Source organism: Ctenopharyngodon idella, chromosome 18, assembly GCF_019924925.1.
Source record: "Ctenopharyngodon idella isolate HZGC_01 chromosome 18, HZGC01, whole genome shotgun sequence".
NCBI classification, from domain to species: domain Eukaryota; kingdom Metazoa; phylum Chordata; class Actinopteri; order Cypriniformes; family Xenocyprididae; genus Ctenopharyngodon; species Ctenopharyngodon idella.
Genome location: NC_067237.1, coordinates 1,012,686 through 1,034,155, shown reverse-complemented (window position 1 = coordinate 1,034,155; position 21,470 = coordinate 1,012,686). Strand labels below are relative to the sequence as shown.

The window sequence follows — 21,470 nt, the reverse complement described above, 5'->3', positions numbered from 1 at the left end:
GTGCTATTGTTTTGTCTCAAGATGCACACAAGTAATGTTATTTTCTAGGGTACGTTTATAAAAGCTACTTAAATATCCTAATTGATCTAATGTCTAATCCTGGCTTAGTCTAAGCCCTGTCTGTGAAACCGGGCCAGTATGTCATATTTTAGTCAAATTTTACTCAAAATGAAACTTTGAGTACATTTTTGTAAATGATGCTTAAACAAATACCATGGTACAACTGTTTCCAAGTGCAAAAGGCATTTCTAAATGTGTGCATTCCAGTCGCAAATCATTATAGAAATAGAAACAATGGTAAAGTAGATATAAGTAACTGTTATATGTGGCCTTTTTTCATAAATATACTAAATCAAGCTTTTATTGTTTTCTTGAAGCTGATCTAACTTTGTTTTACTTTTTTGCAAATTAACTTACATGTGTTTACAGCTGAACTCTGATCTGCACATCGTGTACAAGGTTGTGGTTAAATCTTTATCAAAGACGTTTGATTTGCTTGGGCTTTTACTCCCGCTACACCGGCAGTGTTTATGAACGGATCATTTCCATGAAAAAGAATTACACTTTAGCATACACTTTTAAAATGAGTACTTGTTATGGATATAATGTACTTTAAATATACTTAAGTATGACCTGTATAATTTTAAATGCAATTATTGGAACTTGACGGTGCTTTTTTGACCCACTTTTTAGGAAATACATCTTGGTTAAAGTTACTGCTGAATGTACTGACAAGCATGTATTGTAACTAAAATATACTTTAATGTAATTTCTATTGAGACTTGTATGTCATGAATTTGTAATAATGAAGTTGGCATTTAGTATATTTACAATATATTGCCTTTAAATATAATATTAAATAACACACAAAAATTATTATTAGTTAAAATTATAATAAACGTGCTTTAGTTAACACATCAGTGTAAATGTACTTCTTAATTTTTACTTAAGAGTGTTAAGAAACATATTCATGAAAGTGTACTCTGTTTAAGAATACTGGTATAATTGTTTCTCATTAATATTTTATTATCTGCAAGTACAGTTTTTTTTTTTTTAAATACCTGTGGTATAAAAAACTGAGTCATATATGCCACTGCAAGGCCTCTTTTACAGATTAAAGACAAAGCGAGAAACTCCAGATATGTGTGATTATGAAGAGAGGAGTGACTGTGAACTCAGCGACAATAAAATTGTCTCAATCTCTTTTTCTCACTTCCCTCCATCTCCATTCCTACTTCTCCGCTCTGGCCTTGATGCATTGATTGTTCATGGACAAAGTGCTGTCATATTCAGCACCTTCATCTCTCTCTCTCTCTGTACAGTGAAATAATATATATTGTATGAATCTATTTTTATTATATGGCTAAAAACTTTCAGAGAGTATTACCACAGTAAATATCACTAGTGTGCATTCTCCCCCAGACCTTTACAATGATACATGATAAAAAGCTGATAAGACGCGAAAGGGAACCCTATACGTTACGCAAACATCCGAAGTATCCGCCCAGAAATCCGTGTCTCAGACAGCATGCAAATGCTGAATTGAACTCTTTTTCACATCTGCTTGCACTTGAACGGACATAGTTATGTCAAAATGCCCATCTTGGCATGTATCCTTGTAAACATAGTCACTTATGTCTTAACTGAAAGTAAACAGTTGAGAAATAAAACATGTGTATCAGTATATTGGATCCGTGCATTAGCTCTTAAAGTGACAGCAGCCTAATAAACCTGCTGCTGTCTGTGTTTTTAATGTTAATCAAACTACAAAAGACAAAGAACAATCCCTCATTGCTCTTGACTGAATAACTTTTGTAACTTTAGTAAGGACTAATCTATGTTTGACTGGTAAATTTTCTTAAGTCACTGGCCATTGGCAGGTTTTAGGCCCTGTAAGTATATTTACAGAGAGAGAGAAAGATTGTTTTTTTCTTCCTATGACTCTTCCCCTTATAGTGTCTTTGGTGATATTGAAGGCCATGTTGGTTGGTTACTACTACTTATTATTCCCCATTTCAGGTTTCTGTCGTCTGACTTGTGTCCACGTGGCGTTTTCTGTGTGCAGGGGTCAGTAAGATAAATGGGTTCTTCTCATGAGGATCAGTGGTTGTATTTCTCTGTGTTTTTCACCTCAGCTCGCACAACCCTCTGCACCCTAAATAGAGCACTCAGTTTCAAAGAGGAACGACAGCAGGGCATTATGTGCTTTGTTACGAGGAAGGATTTTCCTGCGTGTGCGTGTGTGTGTGTGTTTGTGTGCACCTATAAGCTGATGCTCAAGGCTACGGACAGAGCTGGCTGACTGCAAGCGAACAGATGCCTGCCTGTAGCAGCGATGACAGGCTTTGAGAAGGGCTGAAGGGCCGCCTACTGAGCACTTTGCTCTGTGATAAGTGGGATGACTTCTCCTTCCTTCAGCCTGGCACACAGACCTGCATTATCAAGAATATCCTAGGGGGCAACACTGCAGAATGAACCTCCTGAACCACTATTGTTATGCGTGACCACTGATATTTCACACACAGGATTTTCTCTGTAACGTCTCTCCATCGTGAGCCTCTATAATTTGGTATCTGATTTGTTTTAGAGAACTGCTATTGGATTTCCAGCTCCAAGATGAAGGTAAAACTTTCTAAAACTTTTCACAAGATATTGTTCACCAAATATTAGGTGTAAGTTTTGCATTTGTTATTTATATTGATCCGCTAAGGCAGACTCTATGGGCAACCTGTGTGCATTTATTCGATTTCTAGATATTAAGTATACATTTCTGTTTTGCATTTTTGTTATTCTATATTGATTCACTGAGGCAGACTCCAAGGCCGACATGCATTTATTTCATTTCATTTCTAGAAAGAAAACATGAGTATAAAGAAAATGAGAAAGAAAAAAGTGTGAAAGGTCAAAATGAAGTCATCTTAGGTCATTAAAGAGATAGTTCACCCAAAAATGAAAATTTGTAGTGTCTTCGTCCAAGGACTGTCTCTGAGGACATTGACGTATCTCTAAAAACATGGCCTCCATCGGCCAATGTGCTTTGAGCAGCTATCAGACAAGGTTAACAGAGGCCAATTGGAATGAAACTCGCTGAGCCCGTTTTACTCACAGCCCTAGAGGCCTGTGAGAAATTCGAAAGAAATCGGCCACCAGGGGGGTGCCTTCGCGTTTTTCACGTGCGTAAAGGATTGTGTATCACGCGATTTTTCGCACACGCCCATGATATTCATATCACAAGGTAGAACTTTACCTCTGGGACCGCCGTTGTCCATCGAATCGTTCGTTAAATATTGGAGATTATTTCAAAAACCAACTTTGGTAAACTAGTCATAGGTTTCTGGCTCAACCTTGATAACTGTTAAAAAGCTTTAAAAACTGTATATTTACTGTGGTAGATTGCCTGTATTTGCTGTAAATGGTCTTTTCCATCTATGATCGAGATGGCTTGCTAATTAAAGCATAATACTGTTTTTACACATGTGTTAGTTAAATATTTTAGTATTTTTGTTGTGTTTTTGATCATTTTTATTAGTTTTTTAATGTCTATATAGTTTTTATTCATTTTAATTTAATTTAATTTTTAATTTCATTATATATTATTTTATTTTATTTCAGTCAAATTGTACTTTATTTCAAATAACGATAATGTTTTTTGTTTGTTTGTTTGTTTGTTTTTACCCATGAACACAAAAAGAGAAATTTTGAAGGAGCCTTTAGATGCAGTGAAAGACTTCAATTATCTTTACTGTTATGTGACATCTAAAGGAGAGCTACAGCGGAGGACAAGATTTCCACAGATTAAAGACTTCAGTACTGGTATGTTCGTCACTCAGAGTTATCATACATATTATGAAGACATGGAATCTAGTGCACAAAGCACCTTTATAACACTTTTATTTGTTATTTTAGAGCTTGGCCGCAAACACACCCCTAAATTACATTATGTGGAAAAGAGCAGCCAGGACATTCTTCAAAATCTCTTCTTTCGTGTTCCACGGGTGAGTAAACCATAATATCACATCATATCATATTATTTTTGGGACCTATTCCTTTAATAGCCAAAAATAACAGAAAAATATAAATGCACAAAGCATTAAACAATCTGCCCACTGCCTCCATTCCCAGAAATCCGTGTTAAGTTGCTGTAACACCAACTGCATCAGTCAAAAGCAAAACTCCCAAGTTTCCTTTATTTACTGAGGCGAAGCATGGTAAAATGAGACGTTATCTAAGAGGAAAGTGCTAGAATGGCACTGCATCCGCACTTGTCTCCATAGCGATGATATTGAGTGACATCTCGGCCTTGATTATGTTTGCGCGAGCTGCGAGTGAATCAAAAGAACTGGCACAGCCACAACACCAGTAATCTGCACTTCTCAGTCAAACACCCTGCGTGTCAATCTCCACATCACATCGTATGCATCATGGTTGTGCTGTGCGCTGACATTTTGAATGCAGTCCGATTTCTTAAGCATTACATAACTGGCGTAAAGTTGAGTTTCCTGAAAGGTGCGTGGCTCTAAACGAGGCGAGGCAGGGAGAGAAATGAGACGATCCATATTGGTGGACTCCTGCTGAATGACGAATAAGGTGCTTCGGCTCGTTAGCGCTCCGGTGGGGAAGCCGAGGCTGATTGGTGATGCGCAGTCCGTCAGCGAGCTCCACGGCAACCACACATAGCTGTCGGCAAACAGCAAACCAAACCGACTTGAGCTCAGGGAGGCTGTGCTGCCTGCAAGGACAATGAGAAGATGTGTTTGAGAGAGACAGGAGGACACAATGATCATTCATGAAGAAGAAAAGTGAGCGGGTAAATGAAATGATGGGCTGGGTGACCTCTCTTTCTCTCTCTTTCTCCATTGTTCTGTCTGTCTGCTGTTTCTGGGCACTGAGCAGAATGAATGCTCTGTTTGTAAAGCATCACCTACATTTTTAACCGTCCTGCAGATAAACAAGAAATAACTCAGCCGAGATACTCGCTCACACGCACATCTGACAAATGAGGAAAGGGAGCTGAAAAAATGTAAACTGTGAGGTTCAGGTCTATAAATGTGGGGAGGTAAAGTAAAGCAATAAGCCACTCGAGGATGTGTGTTATAGTGATTTTATCATTGTATGGGTTGTTCCTATTTCTGTAAAAAAAACCTCTTCATTGTGGTAAAGTCACTGTAATGCATGGTCTCTGCCTCTCAGGTTAAATGTTATCATCCCACTGTATGTTGTGTCTTTGATACAATGCACTTATAGTACACATACATGTTTTACATTGTACTTATATTTAAAAATACCTGCATGTAATTACAGGTGTAATTAATTAATTTCTGAACCCTTAATTTCTGATTAAACCTACTCATCCCACCAAACCTGTGCCTAACCTTACCCGTATCCACCTCAATAGCAACACAAGTGTACATCAAGTACATTGTACCTAATATTTTGTTGTTGTTGATGTAAGTACATATATAAAGGTGCCTAATTTAAAGTGCGACCCCTAATATTTAGAAATAATAATAATAATTAGCCTAACTGCGGGCTGTTATATTTATTAATATTGAATGTGCAGTCATGGTAATGATTTTATTGGCATTTAATTTTAACCACATTTTCTGTGTATAAACGTGTTTTTATGAAGGAAAAATAAAATCTTATTGTCGTATTTTACTTTAAATCAGTGTTATTTTAGTGTCATTGAGAAACTTTTTTTAATTTTTTTTTATTAAAGGGTACCTATTATTCCCCTTTTCACAAGGTGTAATATAAGTCTCTGGTGTCTCCAGAATGTGTCTGTGAAGTTTCAGCTCAAAATACCCCACAGATAATTTATTATAGCTTGTCAAATTTGCCCCTATTTGGGTGTGAGCAAAAACATGCCGTTTTTGTGTGTGTCCCTTTAAATGCAAATGAGCTGCTGCTCCCGGCCCCCTTTCCAGAAGAGGGCGGAGCTTTAACAGCTCGTGCTTCGGTCGCTCAACAACAACAAAGCTGGAGAATCTCACGCAGACAAAATGAGGATTGTCAGTAACGGTGTTCAGCCTTACATTGTTCAAACCGGAGTCGACACTGACGGAGAGACTCAGGAAGAAGTTACAACTTTTAGAATGAAACTGGACGTTTCTGAATGGTTAGTGGATAAATTAATGTAGTTGCTGTGGAGTTGATTCAACTCATCGACTAGTATGTGCAAATCCAGCGTTGAATTGACCCTCGTTTGTGAAGCAGTCTGGCATAAAATGACATCACATTAATGTTAGTAGCCTAGGCTGTTTCGTGGTTGAGTCATAAGTAACACTGATACATTTCTGTCAAACACAACTTCTGTTTGTGTTAGCATAAAGTAATAGCTGCCTGAACCTAAGAAACACATTGCACTACTTAAAGATACTTATATTTTCTTCATCTGCAGCTTTGCTTCGCTTGCGAAAACAAAATGGCGGCGCTGTGGGTGGATCCCCTTCCTATGTCACTAGGGGAGTGAAATCTGATCAGCTCATTTTTTCACGTTTGCAGAGAAAGGCTTACCAAAACAAAGTTACTGGGTTGTCCTTTTTCACTTTTTCTGGGTTGGTAGATGCACCGGTGATCCGATTATAGCACTTAAACATGGAAAAAGTCAGATTTTCATGATATGTCCCCTTTACTTAAAGCTGCAGTCCGTAATTTTTTTTGGTTAAAAATGATCCAAAATCAATTTTTGAGCAAGTACATATCCAGCCAGTGTTTAAAACTATCTCCTTATCTTAGCTCGATTCACAACGGTAAGCTTGTAATAATGTTTTATAATAAGAGCGACCTGGTGGATTTCCGCGGGAAATTCGGGCATGCAGCAGTTCGTCTTTGCGTCATTACGTCACGTCTGTAAACAGAAAGGAAGGAGTCCAGGCTAGTCGGCTAGAGGATGCTGCTTGTAGTGGATAATTTATAGCCTGTTCTCACAGCAGCTAAAATAATTAAACTTATCATTTTTATAGCGGACTGTAATCCAGCAAGGTCCAAATGACAATCATCAGTGACAACTGGAGATTCACCCGTAGTCAAAAGAAAAAGACTGACTGGAGTGGCTACAGAAATTGAAATCTACAGGTAACACTAATACACTAAATACACATAGTCACGCTCACGCATATCACGCATAATCAATGCTGATGTTGTTACCATTAACAATTTGAGAACTAAGTATAACAGTAATAATAATTTGCACGGTTTGGTGTGATCTGAGCTAAGCGATCGTTAGATTTAATCACCACTGGCAGCTCGATTTATTATAATGCTTTTTTCCTCAGTTGGTCAGAACAAAAGTAGCAGAAATGTTACTTACTTGTTCAGATGATATTTTCCGGTGAAAATTCTTATTTTGGTCATACTTTCAAGACTACAATCTGTGATCCTGAAGTACAGTATCCACACCATTGATTGACAGCAAACATTAGATTGATCCGCTGAGGAGTCGTGCCGATGCACAACACGTAATGATAACAATTCCGCATACGACTGCAATCGCAGGTTTCAAACAGAGATGGCGACAAAGAGGCAAAATGCCGGACTGCAGCTTTAAAGCTTTTGTAATTTAGTTTTGTGTTATCACTTTTTTTTTTCCAAATATTTTTTATAGTTTTATTAATTTTTAATTTAAATTTTATTTTAGTACATCTAGTTAAACTAAATGAAAAAAGCAAATGTTTATTTTATTTTATTTATTTATTTTTTTTAAGTAACAAAGGTTTTGTTTGTTTGTTTGTTTGTTTTTAGTTAACTCTAATAACCTGCTTTATTTTTTATAAACCTCATGTGTGAAATTAAAAGAAAATAAATTTGCAAATAGGATTCTTCTCAAGTACTGGAAGAGTTCTGATATTCATGTCTTCACATAAATATTTTATCAGTTTAATAATGTAAAAACCAAACAGTGCATCTTTAAAAGAAATGCATATATATTCAGTGATAAATGTGCAAAATTCTCTTCAAAACATTCTTATGAATAAACAGAAGCTTCTTCCACACATGGCCCTGTGGCCTCTGTGTTGCTCTTCTGTGAGTTTCCAGGGACTTCACTACACCACTGTGCCACCTTGTGGAGAGGAGAATCACAGGTTTGCAATAAGAAAAAATGACATGCTAGAAGAAGTTGGCTTTATATGCCATATACATGTGTCTTAAAATAGCAGTGTGAAGCATGCAGCTGCTGACCTATAGCAAGCTCTGGCTGTGATGTCTTTCTGACAAAGAAACAGGAAGAGGGTTAGAACACCTCTATCGACCGGCTGGGTCCCTCAAGTTTTAGTTTATGAGAAGAAAATAAATCCTTCTCATACCCTCACACACAACAGAGACACTTCGGCTGTATCTCGAGCCAGCCAAATACTGACTTGTCTAATAAAAAGATACTTGATCTTGAAGTATCAAATAACTGGGGTATGATTGCTCAATGCTGTGTAAACAGAAGTGGTCAAATAAACCCCCACGGGCTGTAGACTCTCGCTTTCTTCTTCTCCAACACTTTCTTTATTCCTCTCTCTCTCTCTCTCTCTTTATTCCCTCACCCTCTCTCTGTAGTACCACATTACCCGAGTGATTTCCTCTGGAGGAACACCTGTGAAAGCACGAGCGTGCGCCCTGCTAGAAAAATATTGCGTTCTATAAAACTTCTCCATAATCGGGCCAGGTGCAATAAATCCAGGACGGAAATATTAAGTGGGGCTGATATTTCCTTGGCCTCTCTCCAGCTCCGCTAGTAAAAACCAGCAGTCAGAATGACCTTAGCGTTAAAGAAATATCATACGTGCAGGAGGAGGACGGCGATGGCAGTCAAACGCCCGCTACTCGTGTGTGTCGATGGTTCTTCAGCAATTACAAATGTGCTACAGCAGACTCCGTTATCAATGTTCATTAGACACCAAATTACGCTAAACAGGATTATGGATGGCTGTAAAGGTGTTTAAGAGAGTTTGAAATGATCTGTGACTTTTAAAGGCGATCGCAAGGACACCAGCAGTGCAACTGCTCCTCCAAACCTACTCACTTCTGCATAGATCTGAGAGAATAATGCCACATCATCCTCCACCTACACACACACACACACATTCACTCTGACCCTACATGTGAACACACACACACACCGCTACACACATTGGCTTTACGTATAAGCGAATTCCAGCACCCGAAGCATTATAGATAATCTTATTTCACAGATACGCAGAGCACACTGCCTTTGGGACACATTTGCTTTTTGTAAACGGAGAATTCACCCATCACACTCTTCACAGCTGTAGATCAATAGGCCCTTAATTAACTCACATCTAAATACATAATAAACTCGTCATAACTAGATTTGAATTTCCTGAAGGGAATATCAGCACTTGCAAGGCAGCAAACGAGTGGTGTTAGGTACGTTTGTAAAGGTAATTTAGCTTTAAAGCTTTTGTTCTGAGATTTTAGCCGTTGTTGGTTGTATGGATGCAATTCCCTATGCAAATTGCTGTAAGGAAATGTCTAATCAGAATGCATATGCAAATATGATGACTGACATTATCATTATCAAAGTGAACTGGAGATTTTCAAACTTTGATTTCACATTTTTTTAAACTAGAAAGTTTAGACTGAAATGATCTACAAAACAGTTTGAATTGAGTCATTGCATGAAGTGGTTTCAGCTGAATTAATTGCAGAAATATATGGAGAAGAACAAATACAGAGGAAAGTCAATATACAGTGCTCTAAAAACACAGTGCGCCGACTCTAAACATATGTTTGAAGCCAAATGTGCACATTGTATTAATGTGCGGAGTTTATGAAGGGGAAAATGTTTTATTGATCAAAGCGGAAGATACAAAAGGGAATATTTTACTCAGCATCATTTTCTCAATTTGTTGGAGCCTGTGAGTGGTGAAAGAACAAAAAAGTACAGAAACCCTCCCATCGGTGGTCTCAAGGTTCAATAACTTTATTTATTTATGTTTTGTCTTGTTTTTAATTAAAAAGCTGAAATATATATGTATATATTTGTAGCAATAGCCAACAATACATTATATGGGTCAAAATTATCGATTTTTCTTTTATGCCAAAAATCATTAGGATATTAAGTAAAGATCATGTTCCATGAAGATATTTTGTAAATTTCCTACTGTAAATATATCCAACATTTATTTTTGTAAGTGGATATGCATTGCTAAGGACTACATTTAGACAACTTTAAAAGCGATTTTCTCAATATTTTCATTTTTTTGCACTCTCAGATTCCAAATAGTTGTATCTCGGCCAAATATTGTCCTGTCCTAACAAACCATACATCAATGGGAAGCTTATTTATTCAGAAATTTAAAAAATTGACCATTATGACTGCTTTTGTGGTCCAGGGTCATATTTATCTATATATATTGTTACTTATCTATCATAAACTTATTTGTTAGCTTTGTGCTTAATAAAAGAAAAAGAAAACTATCTTACTATCTTGTGCGATTATTTGTCTCAAGTAAATTTGTAAAGATGATAATGATTTTTTATAACAAGCTAGAACATTTTTCCAGTGTGGAAAAGGATATATAATATATACTGGGAGAGTAAAGGGTTATAGGCACCCATAAATAAAATGGAGGGCTATGAATATACAGACGAAGAGATAGAATTACAGTGTGAAGCTCGCTACTGTCTCTTTAAACCTCCTGGTCCCTCCTCCCTCCCCCTCCAGAGGCAGTGAGAGAGCCGTCTCCACGAGCAGCCAAAGCCTGTCCATAAACTCCAGCCTCTTCCTCCCTCCATCTGGCAGGAGGGACAGAGAGAGAGAGAGAGAGAGAGGGGGGACCAGAGTGAGCGTGTATCCACAGGGTTTCAAATCGGAGGCAAAGGCAGCATCCCTCCCTCAGTCAGAGACTGTCGTCACGGCGACAGGAGGTGTCTGTTCCACAGCAGCATCACCGGAGAGACGGAATGCGAAGCAGAATCGGAAGCTAGTGGTCGCCGCAGCAACAAGAGCATCCGAGGAGTTCCACGCAGGAAGAAGCCAAGGCTGCTGGGGGCTCCAAAAGAAAGGGGAACCGGGGGCCAATCTTTCATCCACCACCTCCACCCTCGCTCCTCCTCCGCTGAAGGACAGCTCTGAATGAACCCTCCTTCTGACGGTGGGCGAGTGTGGCTGGACGCACAAGTGAAAGGAAAGACATAAAAGAGTGGGATTGTGTGTGGGAAAGGGAGAGAGGAAGACGCCGTGTGACAGTCAATTGATGGTGACTGACGTGGCGACAAAACGGACAGGATGATCCGAGCTCAGCCGAGCCGAACACTGTATTCCCGTTGTTCCTCAGGAGGGAGGAGAGGCAAACCTGCACGCACTTTCTACCACTGACCAGGGGAGAGGTGAGAGCGAGAAAGAGTGCGAGAGATGAAGAGTATTTCCACGGGGGCCGGTGAGATTCAATTTGGTGAGCGTGTTCATTTGTATCTGCTCTTCTTGGTCTCTCTTTGCTGTGTGTAATTGATTTTATGTAGTAAACTGAAGCTTGAACACGAGAAAATCAAGATGTGTTTGAGAGAATAGAAAGTGGGGGAGAGAAAAAAATGACAGGAAGAGAGACGTTACCAGATAAACAGAGAAATTGCTCTCCTTCCTGTCTTTCCAGGTGTTGTGACAAATTGTCTCCTGCCAATTTCGGCAGCAGCAGCAGCAGAGGTTTGAAGGGTCAAGCTCTCCTGTTTCATTCTCTTCCAATCCTCCTGGAGGGCAAAAGACATGGAATTTACCTCCTCTGATGATTTTTTGAAGAACACAGCGCTATTCAAAAAGGGCATCAAAGGGAACTAGATCTCTATCCATCTATGAAATGGGTGAGAAATGTTTCTCTGACCCGGAGGAAAGGATGCACCATTTCGTCTGACACCCCGTGGGAGATTACGTGTGAAACATCATCACAGCACTTATTGTAAGTGTAGTTATAATTTTGCCGACCGCTCTGACAGCATTAAGTCGGTTGCCTTGGTTTTTCGTTTCAGACACAAATGCGCAAGGACAAACACACAAAAACATACATATGTCTCTTTTTAGCTGAACTAACTTCCTCTTTCTCTCTCTCTCCTTTTCTTCCAGATCCAGTTGAAGGAAAAGGAAAGTTGGAATATTTCATCTTTTGGTTTTGGTACTTCAAACACAAGCAAAAAGACTCTTTTTTTAGTCATTCTCTGAAAGAAATGCAACTTTGGGAGTTTCCTTTTTCTTCCTAGTTTGGATTTTATGAGAGTTTGCAGTGGGCAACATGAGGATCAATCGCTGAACACAAGCCATGTCTTCATGGAAAAGAAGAATTCTGCGTCATAGACATCAGCTTTCCATCCAAGGACTCATACATGCACACTAAACGCAAGCTACGGTGAAATGAACCACTCTTTGTTTCTTCATCCTGGAGTGTGTATTTCTCGGATATAACGTCCTTCAATGATTCCAGCACCTTCCGTTCCATCCGCGTCTGTCCGCCGAGCCCCGAGATGCCCCGCAGTACACAGCAAGACGAGGCTTGACCCCAGACCCAGCGAGGTCTCTCGGCTGCCCAGGCGTATTTAAGATGTTGAACCCTTCCCGTGTGGCCCGAGCCCCAGATCGGATCAGTAGCACTGCGGCTCCCGGAGGCCCCAGACATGGATCGTGGCTCGGCTCGCCCCTGCCCTCAGCGCTCCGCACCCCGGCCCGTGAGCAGCCTGTGAAGGATGTCCCAGAGCGGAGCTCCAGCCCGGGAACCCTCTGAGACCCCCAGTCAGAGAGAACAGATCCGCAGCCACATGAAGATGGTGATCGAGCAGCTGGAAGGAATCCTCAAGGAGCTGAAAGATGTGGCACATGAACTGCGGGAGGTAAGGATCGCAAATCATTTTGGTTGTACTGTTTGGTGGATTCTGTATTGACTTTAGGTGACTGGTGTCTTTCTGAAGAGAAGCAGCAGGAGATAAATAATCAATGCTTTCCAGTCTGAACTGGTGGGTTGTGGTACGAAGTAAATGTGGCCTTACTGCACTGAAAACCAAAGCGAGCGGCCTTAACCTGACAATTTATCTGACTTGGGAACTAAAGAGAGGTGGTTTTATCCTGAAGATACTCTCTAAAAAAATGCTGGGTTAAAAACAAACCAAGTTGGGTTGACAATGGACAAACCCAGCGATTGGGTTGTTTTTACCCAGTGATTGGGTTAAATGTTTACCCAACGTCCTGGGTAGTTTTATTTAACTCAACTATTGTTTAAAAATTACTATATGGCTGGCTTAAAATGAACCCAAAAAATAGGTTGGAAATTAAAAATCAGACATAATTATAATCAAAAGGTGAACATTTATTAATAAGCAATTTACTAAAAATGTTTAATTATTATTAATTAAACTTATTAATAAATGTTCATTTCCAACATATTTTGGGTTCATTTTAAGCAAGCAATACAGTAATTTTTAAACAATAGTTGAGTTGAATAAAAAATACCCAGCTGGTTGGGCAAACATTTAACCCATTCACTGGGTTAAAACAACCCATTCGCTGGGCTAAAACAACCCAATCGCTGGGTTAAAACATCCTAATCACTGGGTTAAACAACCCAATCGCTGGGCTAAAACAACCCAATCACTGGGTTAAAACAACCCAATCGCTGGGTTTGTCCATTTTCAAACCAATTTGGGTTGTTTTTAACCCAGCATTTTTTAGAGTAGGTGCACTTTTCCTGTGACAATGACGTGATACATGTCGGGAATCTGTTGCCAAATGATGGAATGGTTACAAAGTGATTTTGCTGGAAAAATAGAAAGGGAACAGATAAGTGAGAGGCAGAGGAGAAAGGGAAAGAGGTGTGCAAGGTAGGAGTCGGGCTTGGCAATGCAATAGTTATGTAAGCACTTTGTTATCGGCTGGATTCCTACTGTATTCTACCAACTGCCATGGTTACAAGATGAAAAGATTCCTCTCTCTCTGTGTGTGTGTGTGTGTGTGTGTGTGTGTGTGTGTGTTCCTCTCTCTGTGTTTAAGAGTGAGCTGACGGCATAGAAAAAAAGACAAGTGTGTGTCTGCGTCAATGTCACATTTAAGCTGAATAGATTTGTGGGTCTGAGAAAGGTACTTGGAACAGAAATTTGTTTAGAATGAAAGTGATGAGCATGTTTGGCTTTTTATGAGAGAATTATGCTTTTTGCTACAGTCACAAGACTCGTCTCTCTCTCTCTCTCTCTCTCCATATGGACTTTGAATATTTCAGCTCACACTAGCTTGTACACCAGCTAAAATTCGCCCTTTCCGAATCATCCCTCATCCTTCGAGCTCCAGCATCTGTTCCCCTCCAGATTAGCTAATCCAGCTCGTACCTCCAGACCGTGTGGTGTAGAGCTGGGGGAGGCAGCAGAACTACACCCTCGAGTCTCTCCCTCGTGCCCGAACGTGATTGATGATGTGGGAATAATGCTCGCTCCGGCTATTTATAAACACCAGGACTCGGCGTAGCCCGGTAAACGGCTCTACGCCCACACTACATATGGATCAGGCTAAAAATAAAGTCAAATGTTTAAAAGCTGACGGGAAAGTGTGTGTGTTTGAGGATATGGGATGGCTGTAGAGCTTTACATTAAGGAGTATTGATGATCAGTCCAGGGGAAGATGTGTAGATGGCGAATGTTGGATAAAATCTTTAATTCTTTTGGCTGTTTTAGAGGACTGCCTGATGGATGACACTCAGTGCTGAATGATACTTCAGGGATGCGCAATAATGGGGTCACATCGCACGTAATGAGACTGCAGACTCCGCCTGAGTGTGTGTGTGTGTGTGTGAGAGAGAGAGACAGAGGTTTTGCCTACACTCTAGAAAATGCTGGGTTAAAAACAACCCAAGTTGGGTTGAAAATGGACAAACCCAGCAGTTGGGTTAAATGTTTGACCACCGTGCTGGGTAGTTTTATTTAACCCAACTATTGTTTAAAAATTACTATATGTCTGGCTTAAAATGAGCCCAAAATATGTTGGAAATTAAAAATCAGACACATAATTACTAGAGGCAACAATAATAATCAAAAGGTGAACATTTATTAACAAACAATGCAATAACTGTTTATTGTTTAATTATTCATTAAACATATTAATAAATGTTCATTTCCAACATGATTTGGGTTCATTTTAAGCAAGCAATACAGTCATTTTTAAGCAATAGTTGAGTTAAATAAAACATTTAACCTAACCGCTGGGTTAAAATAACCCATTCGCTGAGTTAAAACAACCCAATTGATGGGTTTGTCCATTTTCAACCCAACTTGGGTTGTTTTTAACCCAGCATTTTTTAGAGTGTACATTGTAAGGACCGAATGTCCCCATAAGGACAGTAAAGGCTGAAGTCACATAAATTTTGGGGCTAGCCAATGGTCCTTATAAGGGGAAAATGGCTTAGTAAACATACAAAATAATGTCTTAGTTGAATTATTAAAATGTAAAAAGGTTTCTGTGAGGGTTAGGTGATATAAAACATCATTAGCTCTGTGCAAAAACAGTAGAAGTCAAGGGGAATGTGTGTTTGTTTTATTGACACATCAGCAAGTAGTTTTACTTGTAGAAACATTTGCTTTTCTTCCCGTTTGGGAGCGTTAGATCAAAACCGTTACAGTTAAACCATCTCTACCCCTCATGGGCCACAGAGAACTGATGCTCATGGTGTTTGAGAGCATACGTCTGTGTGTGCTCGAGTATATGTGTGTTTATACCCTTTAACCCTGTTTGACTTCAAAGTGCTGCAAGTTTGTGCTGAGATGGAAAAGACTTATGTAACTTCACCAGTAACTTACATAAAACAGCACAAACAGCTCTGAATTAGTCATCAGTTCTGTCATTCTGCAGGAATTTAGCATCTCACACGAGTCTGAAATCTTTTCACATCTCCTCCCATCCACTCAAACTCAAATTCAACCCCCCAAGCTTTTGCTGCTGCACTTTTTAATTAATGCTAACCGCCTCAGGCTAAGATCATCCTTGCAAACAAACGCTGAGGGAAATGCTGTCATTCTTTTTCCTCTGATGTTCAAGGAGGAGACGTGGTGCAAACAAAAAGAATGGTTTGGGCAACTCTTTGATGGGTTTCATTGAAAATAAAGACAAACCAGTGAAATCATACAACATTTTTTTAATTTTTGGAGGGAGCATGAATAGTGCCCATTCATGACTGAAGAAAAAAATATGCTTAAATTACAACTGAACTTAAATTAGAGAGTAACTTGACAGCTAGTGATCAGCCTTTGACATTTTGATAATAGCTAATAACTTTGATAAAAAGGCCATGTGAGTTTGGAGCGACATGAGGGTCGGCAGATGATGACTTGACTGGACTGACTAAATTTAGACATTATTTGATTTCTACTACAGCATTTTCGGACAAACATGTTTTTATATAAATGTCAACACTATATGTGAACATCAAAATAACAATGAACAATACTTTAGCAGCATTAGTGCAGCATACACAAATGCTGGGTTAAAAACAACCCAAACTGGTTTGAAAATGGACAAACCCAGCGATTGGGTTGTTTTAACCCAGCGGTTAGGTTAAATGTTTGACCAAAGTGCTGGGTAGTTTTATTTAACTCACCTATTGTTTAAAAATTACTTTATGGCTGGCTTAAAATGAACCCAAAAGTTGGAAATTAACATTTATTTTAGTGTATTTAGTGTAATGAATAAACATTTATTAAATTGCTTATTAATAAATGTTCAACTTTTGATTATTATTGTTGTCTCTAGTAATTGTGTCTAATTTTTAATTTCCAACCTATTTTGGGTTCATTTTAAGCCAGCCATATAGTCATTTTTAAACAATATTTGGATGAAATAAACTTGTTGGGCAAACATTTAACCCAACCACTGGGTTAAAACAACCCAATCGTTGGGTTTGTCTATTTTAATTTTTGACCCAGAATTTTTAGTGTACTAATGCTTTACATTTCAATTTGAATAAATGAACATTCATGTGTTATGAATGAACATTAACTATTAATTTTATATATAGTGACTGATTAATATATGCTGTTAGTGCTAGTTCTACACTCTAAAACTGCTGGGTTAAAAACAACCCAAGTTGGGTTGAAAATAGTCAAACCCAGCGATTGGGTTGTTTTAACCCAGTGGTTGGGTTAAATGTTTGCCCAACCTGTTCAGTAGTTTTATTTAATTCAACTATTGTTTAAAAATTACTGTATCGCTTGATTAAAAAGAACCCAAAGTATGTAGTAGTAATAATGTATCTGATTTTTAATTTCCAACCTTTTTGGGTTAATTTTAAGCCAGCCATATAGTAATTTTTAAACAATATTTGGATTAAATAAAACTGCCCAGCACGTTGGGCAAACATTTAACCCAACTGCTAGGTTAAAACAACCCAATTGCTGGGTTTGTCCATTTTCAACCCAACTTGGGTTGTTTTTAACGCAAGTTGTAGAGTGTAATGTTAACAAACTGAACCTTATTGCAATATATATATATATATATATATTTTTTTTTTTTTGCATTTGCATTTGCATTTGCCAATTTGTATTCAAAATCCACTTGGTTCCCACTCACGGACACTCACTTTGAATAGTCATGCCTCTTCTGGTGCTTACCTTGGTAAATGTTTGGCAATTACTGGTATCCTCATTCAGTTTGTTGTAGGCTTTTAACTGTAAAGCAGCAGATTTGATCCCACTTAGAGGTGATCCATTAACTATAGACCCTGTTTCTGTCCTACCGCCATTGTGCGCTCGAGCAAACCACTTAACCCATAGCTGCTCCAAAGGGACTCGTTGCAGTTGCCCTACTGTAAATTGATTTGAATTAAACATCTATATGTATTAAGCACATTATATTGTTATAAGATCACACTCTACATGCAAGAGTTTAAGCGTTGCATTATCATGCTGACTGAAACAGACAACGCTCCCCCTGGAGTCAGCTAGTAGTTGCGCTGAATTTGATGATCAATATATTTCATTAATGAGTCGATTCACTGGCTCTGTCCTCAGCTATCCGATTCCCGTCTGAATTCTCTGTGGTATGGAGCACAACATGCAAAAACCATCGATAACATAAACACTGCCATTACGGTTAAACGCCCCGATGCATAACAGGCCCACACGAGCTGTCTATGGATTGTCATAAAATACAAGTGCTTGAAATTAAGTGTCAGAAGAGAGTGAAAATTCTTTCTAGGGAAGAGCAAAAGAGAGAGAGAGAGGAAGTAGACAGAGACAGAAAGACACAATACGGAGAGGAGACTGTGTCTCACAGCATGTAATGAGAGGGACGAGTGTCATTTGGACAAAGAGTACTTATCTTTGCTACAGTGCAGTGTCTGCAGCTTGGTTAAGTGTCTCTGCCTGAGCTCAGTAATTTGAGAGACTGGTTTATCACACAGAAGCAGAGGGTGTGATGCAACAGCAAACATGGCTTCCTGACAGCTGAGATTTCAGACCAAAACTGCTGGGTCTGTTTTAATGTCCTCACTAAAATAATAACGAGACAACTCATTAAAGGAATCGTTTGGCCCAAAATGGACATTCTGTCATCATTCGTTCACACTTGAGTCGGTCAAAACTCGTACGATGTTCTTTCTTCTTTGAAACACAAAAGTAGAGATTTTCAAGAATGTACTGTTTTTTCAAAAAGGAGCCAAAAACACCATATAATTTGAAAGATAGTGCATATATATGTATAATAGATCATGGGCAGCCAAGGCTCATTGATGCACGTGGGGAGCGAAGGCTGGCCCGTGTGGTCCGATCCAACAGACGAGCTACTGTAGCTCAAATTGCTCAAGAAGTTAATGCTGGTTCTGATAGAAAGGTGTCAGAATACACAGTGCATCACCGTTTGTTGCGTATGGAGCTGCATAGACACAGACCAGTCAGGGTGCCCATGCTGACCCCTGTCCACCGCCGAAAGAGCCAACAGTGGACATATTAGGGCAATATTAGGATGGTGGTCATAATGTTATGCCTGATTGGTGTTTAAATTGTAATAATATTTCACAATATTACTGTTTTTACTGTGTTTTAGATCCAATAAATGCAGCCTTTTTGAGACTTCTTTCAAAAACATTTTAAAATTGTACCGACCCCAAACTATTGAATGGTATATTATTGTACTTATTTGTCCTTTTTGAAACTTGAATGCTCCAGTCATCATTAATTGCAATTGCTTTGGGAAAAAAAAAAAAAAAGGCTAATACATTATTCAATATTTCATGAGTTTGGATCAACATAAGTGTGAATAAATGATGACAGAACTATTCTTTCCAACATGTTGCATATATCCATCACATATCTGTTCCCATAGATGCAACAGTTGGATACTTTAGAGATCTATAGCACTTTTAAGGCACAATCAAGCTAAAGGAGTCAGAGAATGACTTCACTGAAGCACCTCTGATCAAATAACATCAGACTGTGCCGCAGGCTAATTTCTTTTCAATACCACACAAAGCATGTACCGTTGAAAAGTGGCTTTTACAGTAACAGCATGTCAGCGGTTAAAGTCAAAACCGAACGCTGTTCGCAACCCATTTTACTTATATGAAACAGGATATTTAACGAGAAAAGATTTAGGACAGGATTTGATTTTATCCATCTGGAATTGATTGGATTGTGAAAAGCTGACGTAACAGGCAGGATTTCTGATGTCAGCTGAAAAGAAAAAGTCAGTTCAGAGACATCGCAGGTTATTATTTTTTGACAGTGAAGATAGTGTGTTTTGATAAAGATAAGGTAAATCGAGTTTTGATTTTATGTTGACTTTAAATATAATAGATAGATAACGGTAAAGTCGCAGCAGAACAAAACTCTGCAAAAAGTGAAAACGTGGTTGTGTTTCATGCACTGGTAAGTTTTAAGATTTTGGGCTTATTTGGCTTTTCGTATTGTGTTCTTTCAGAGTAGTGGAACTAAAGCATCCAAAATACAATTTTAAGTGTTTGTTTTATTGCACTTTATCAGTTTGCATCTGTAAATTTCAATATATATCTTTATAGGTGATGAGTTTGAGTCAGAAATCTCCACTTCAGCAGCTTTACACACACCAAACTTTACAGTTTTCTATCTATATTCTGAAGGTTTGTTCAAATATCATCGCCTGAACATTTTATTCCTAAAAACATAGTGAAAATGTGTTTGTTTTCTGGTTGTTGACAGTATTTTTTGATTTATGAAGTATTTAAATAAAAAAAAATCCCAAAATTCCCTCTGTAAAAAAACTTTAATATGTTAACAAAATGAAATGAGAGTTTTGAACCTGTCTTTATCCAAGCTTCAGATTTTGGTTCTGCAAATTAGTGAATATTTAATTAGATTTTGCCTATTTTGCATATTAAAACATAACATTTCAGAAAACTTATAATACAAAAAAAAAAAAAAATTGCAATTCCAAATGTAATCAATTAATTAATTAAGGAGCTTTTTCTTCCTGACTTGACTCTTAAAGTCATCATGAAACAGAAGTTGCGCTCCTCTTTTCTTCTCTATTGTGCCGTATATCCGAGTGAAACGCTTCTGGAACAAGAACAAATGTAGGGCGGAGCTTGATTTTGTCTGTGGGGAATTGATTGGATGGTTGTGGTTTGCTATTGGTGGATCTCATGTGAGTGACAGGTTGCTCCGCCCTCATCATCAGAGAAGAGATGCTGCAAGAGGGAGGAGAAGATATTCTGATTCAAGATTATCAGGAACATGAATTTAACACAATAATGATGAATAAACACTGCAATATTCCATAAAAAAAATAGCAGAATATTAAATGTAGTCATATTAAATACATTTTTGACTTAAAAAAAAAAGCTGTTTATTTAGATGTGACCACATGAAGCACATTTTTAAGTCACGTTTTATTCTATTCCAGTGGGGCCGAACATCTGAAAACACACACACAGCATTAGATAGATGGAGAGGGAGAGAGTGATAAAGAGCGAGATGAGTGATGGAGGAGAGATAGTAGCAAGTGATGAGGATAAAGTGTGCAATGAGACGGCGTCTCACTCCCGCGACAGACAGAGCGAGTGTGACCGGAGCCTCTCTCAGCACGAGCCAATCGGCTCACTGCGTGGAAAGAGACAGAGGGGGGCTTAAACCCCGAATCAAAGGCTGCCGCGCTCTCGCTGGGACTGTTTACTCCGTCCACCCCTGCACAGCTTCCTTCCGCACGGGGCACTGAAGGAACCGCATGGCCGTCTCTGCTAACTGCACGTTATTCACTAGAGGCGCTGCGATCATAGAGATTCCTTCATGCAAGTTCAGCAGATCCAACTGTGGTTTGTTCAGAAGACAAACTTAGTTTGATTCAAAACCTGGTCAACATCTAATCATAGCCCACACTACACTGTAAAAAGTTGGAAATAAATAAGATTCTTGGAGTATGCTTTAAAAAAAAAATAGTAACAATTTATTTTACAGTGTCATTGTTACATATGTTACATGTAAATTATGCATAATTACATGCAACTAACCCTAAACCAAACCCATGTAGT

At 38.7% G+C, this 21,470-nt stretch overlaps 1 protein-coding gene across 3 annotated transcripts in view; it reads left to right on the top strand.

The window, feature by feature from the left end:
• The first annotated feature begins 2,483 nt into the window (after positions 1-2,483).
• Positions 2,484-21,470, top strand: part of insyn1 (inhibitory synaptic factor 1) — an 80,277-nt gene continuing 61,290 nt past the window's right edge. The window contains exons 1-6 of one of the 3 annotated variants that reach the window (XM_051869660.1): positions 2,484-2,622; positions 3,692-3,813; positions 3,907-3,995; positions 10,679-11,408; positions 11,607-11,906; positions 12,071-12,828. In XM_051869660.1, coding sequence (XP_051725620.1) covers positions 12,685-12,828 — 144 coding nt within the window. In that variant the 5' untranslated portion in view covers positions 2,484-2,622; positions 3,692-3,813; positions 3,907-3,995; ... (1 more) ...; positions 11,607-11,906; positions 12,071-12,684. Of the gene's footprint in view, positions 2,623-3,691; positions 3,814-3,906; positions 3,996-10,678; positions 11,907-12,070; positions 12,829-21,470 lie in introns of those variants that run through there. The other 2 variants (XM_051869661.1, XM_051869659.1) reach the window with 2 other exon arrangements.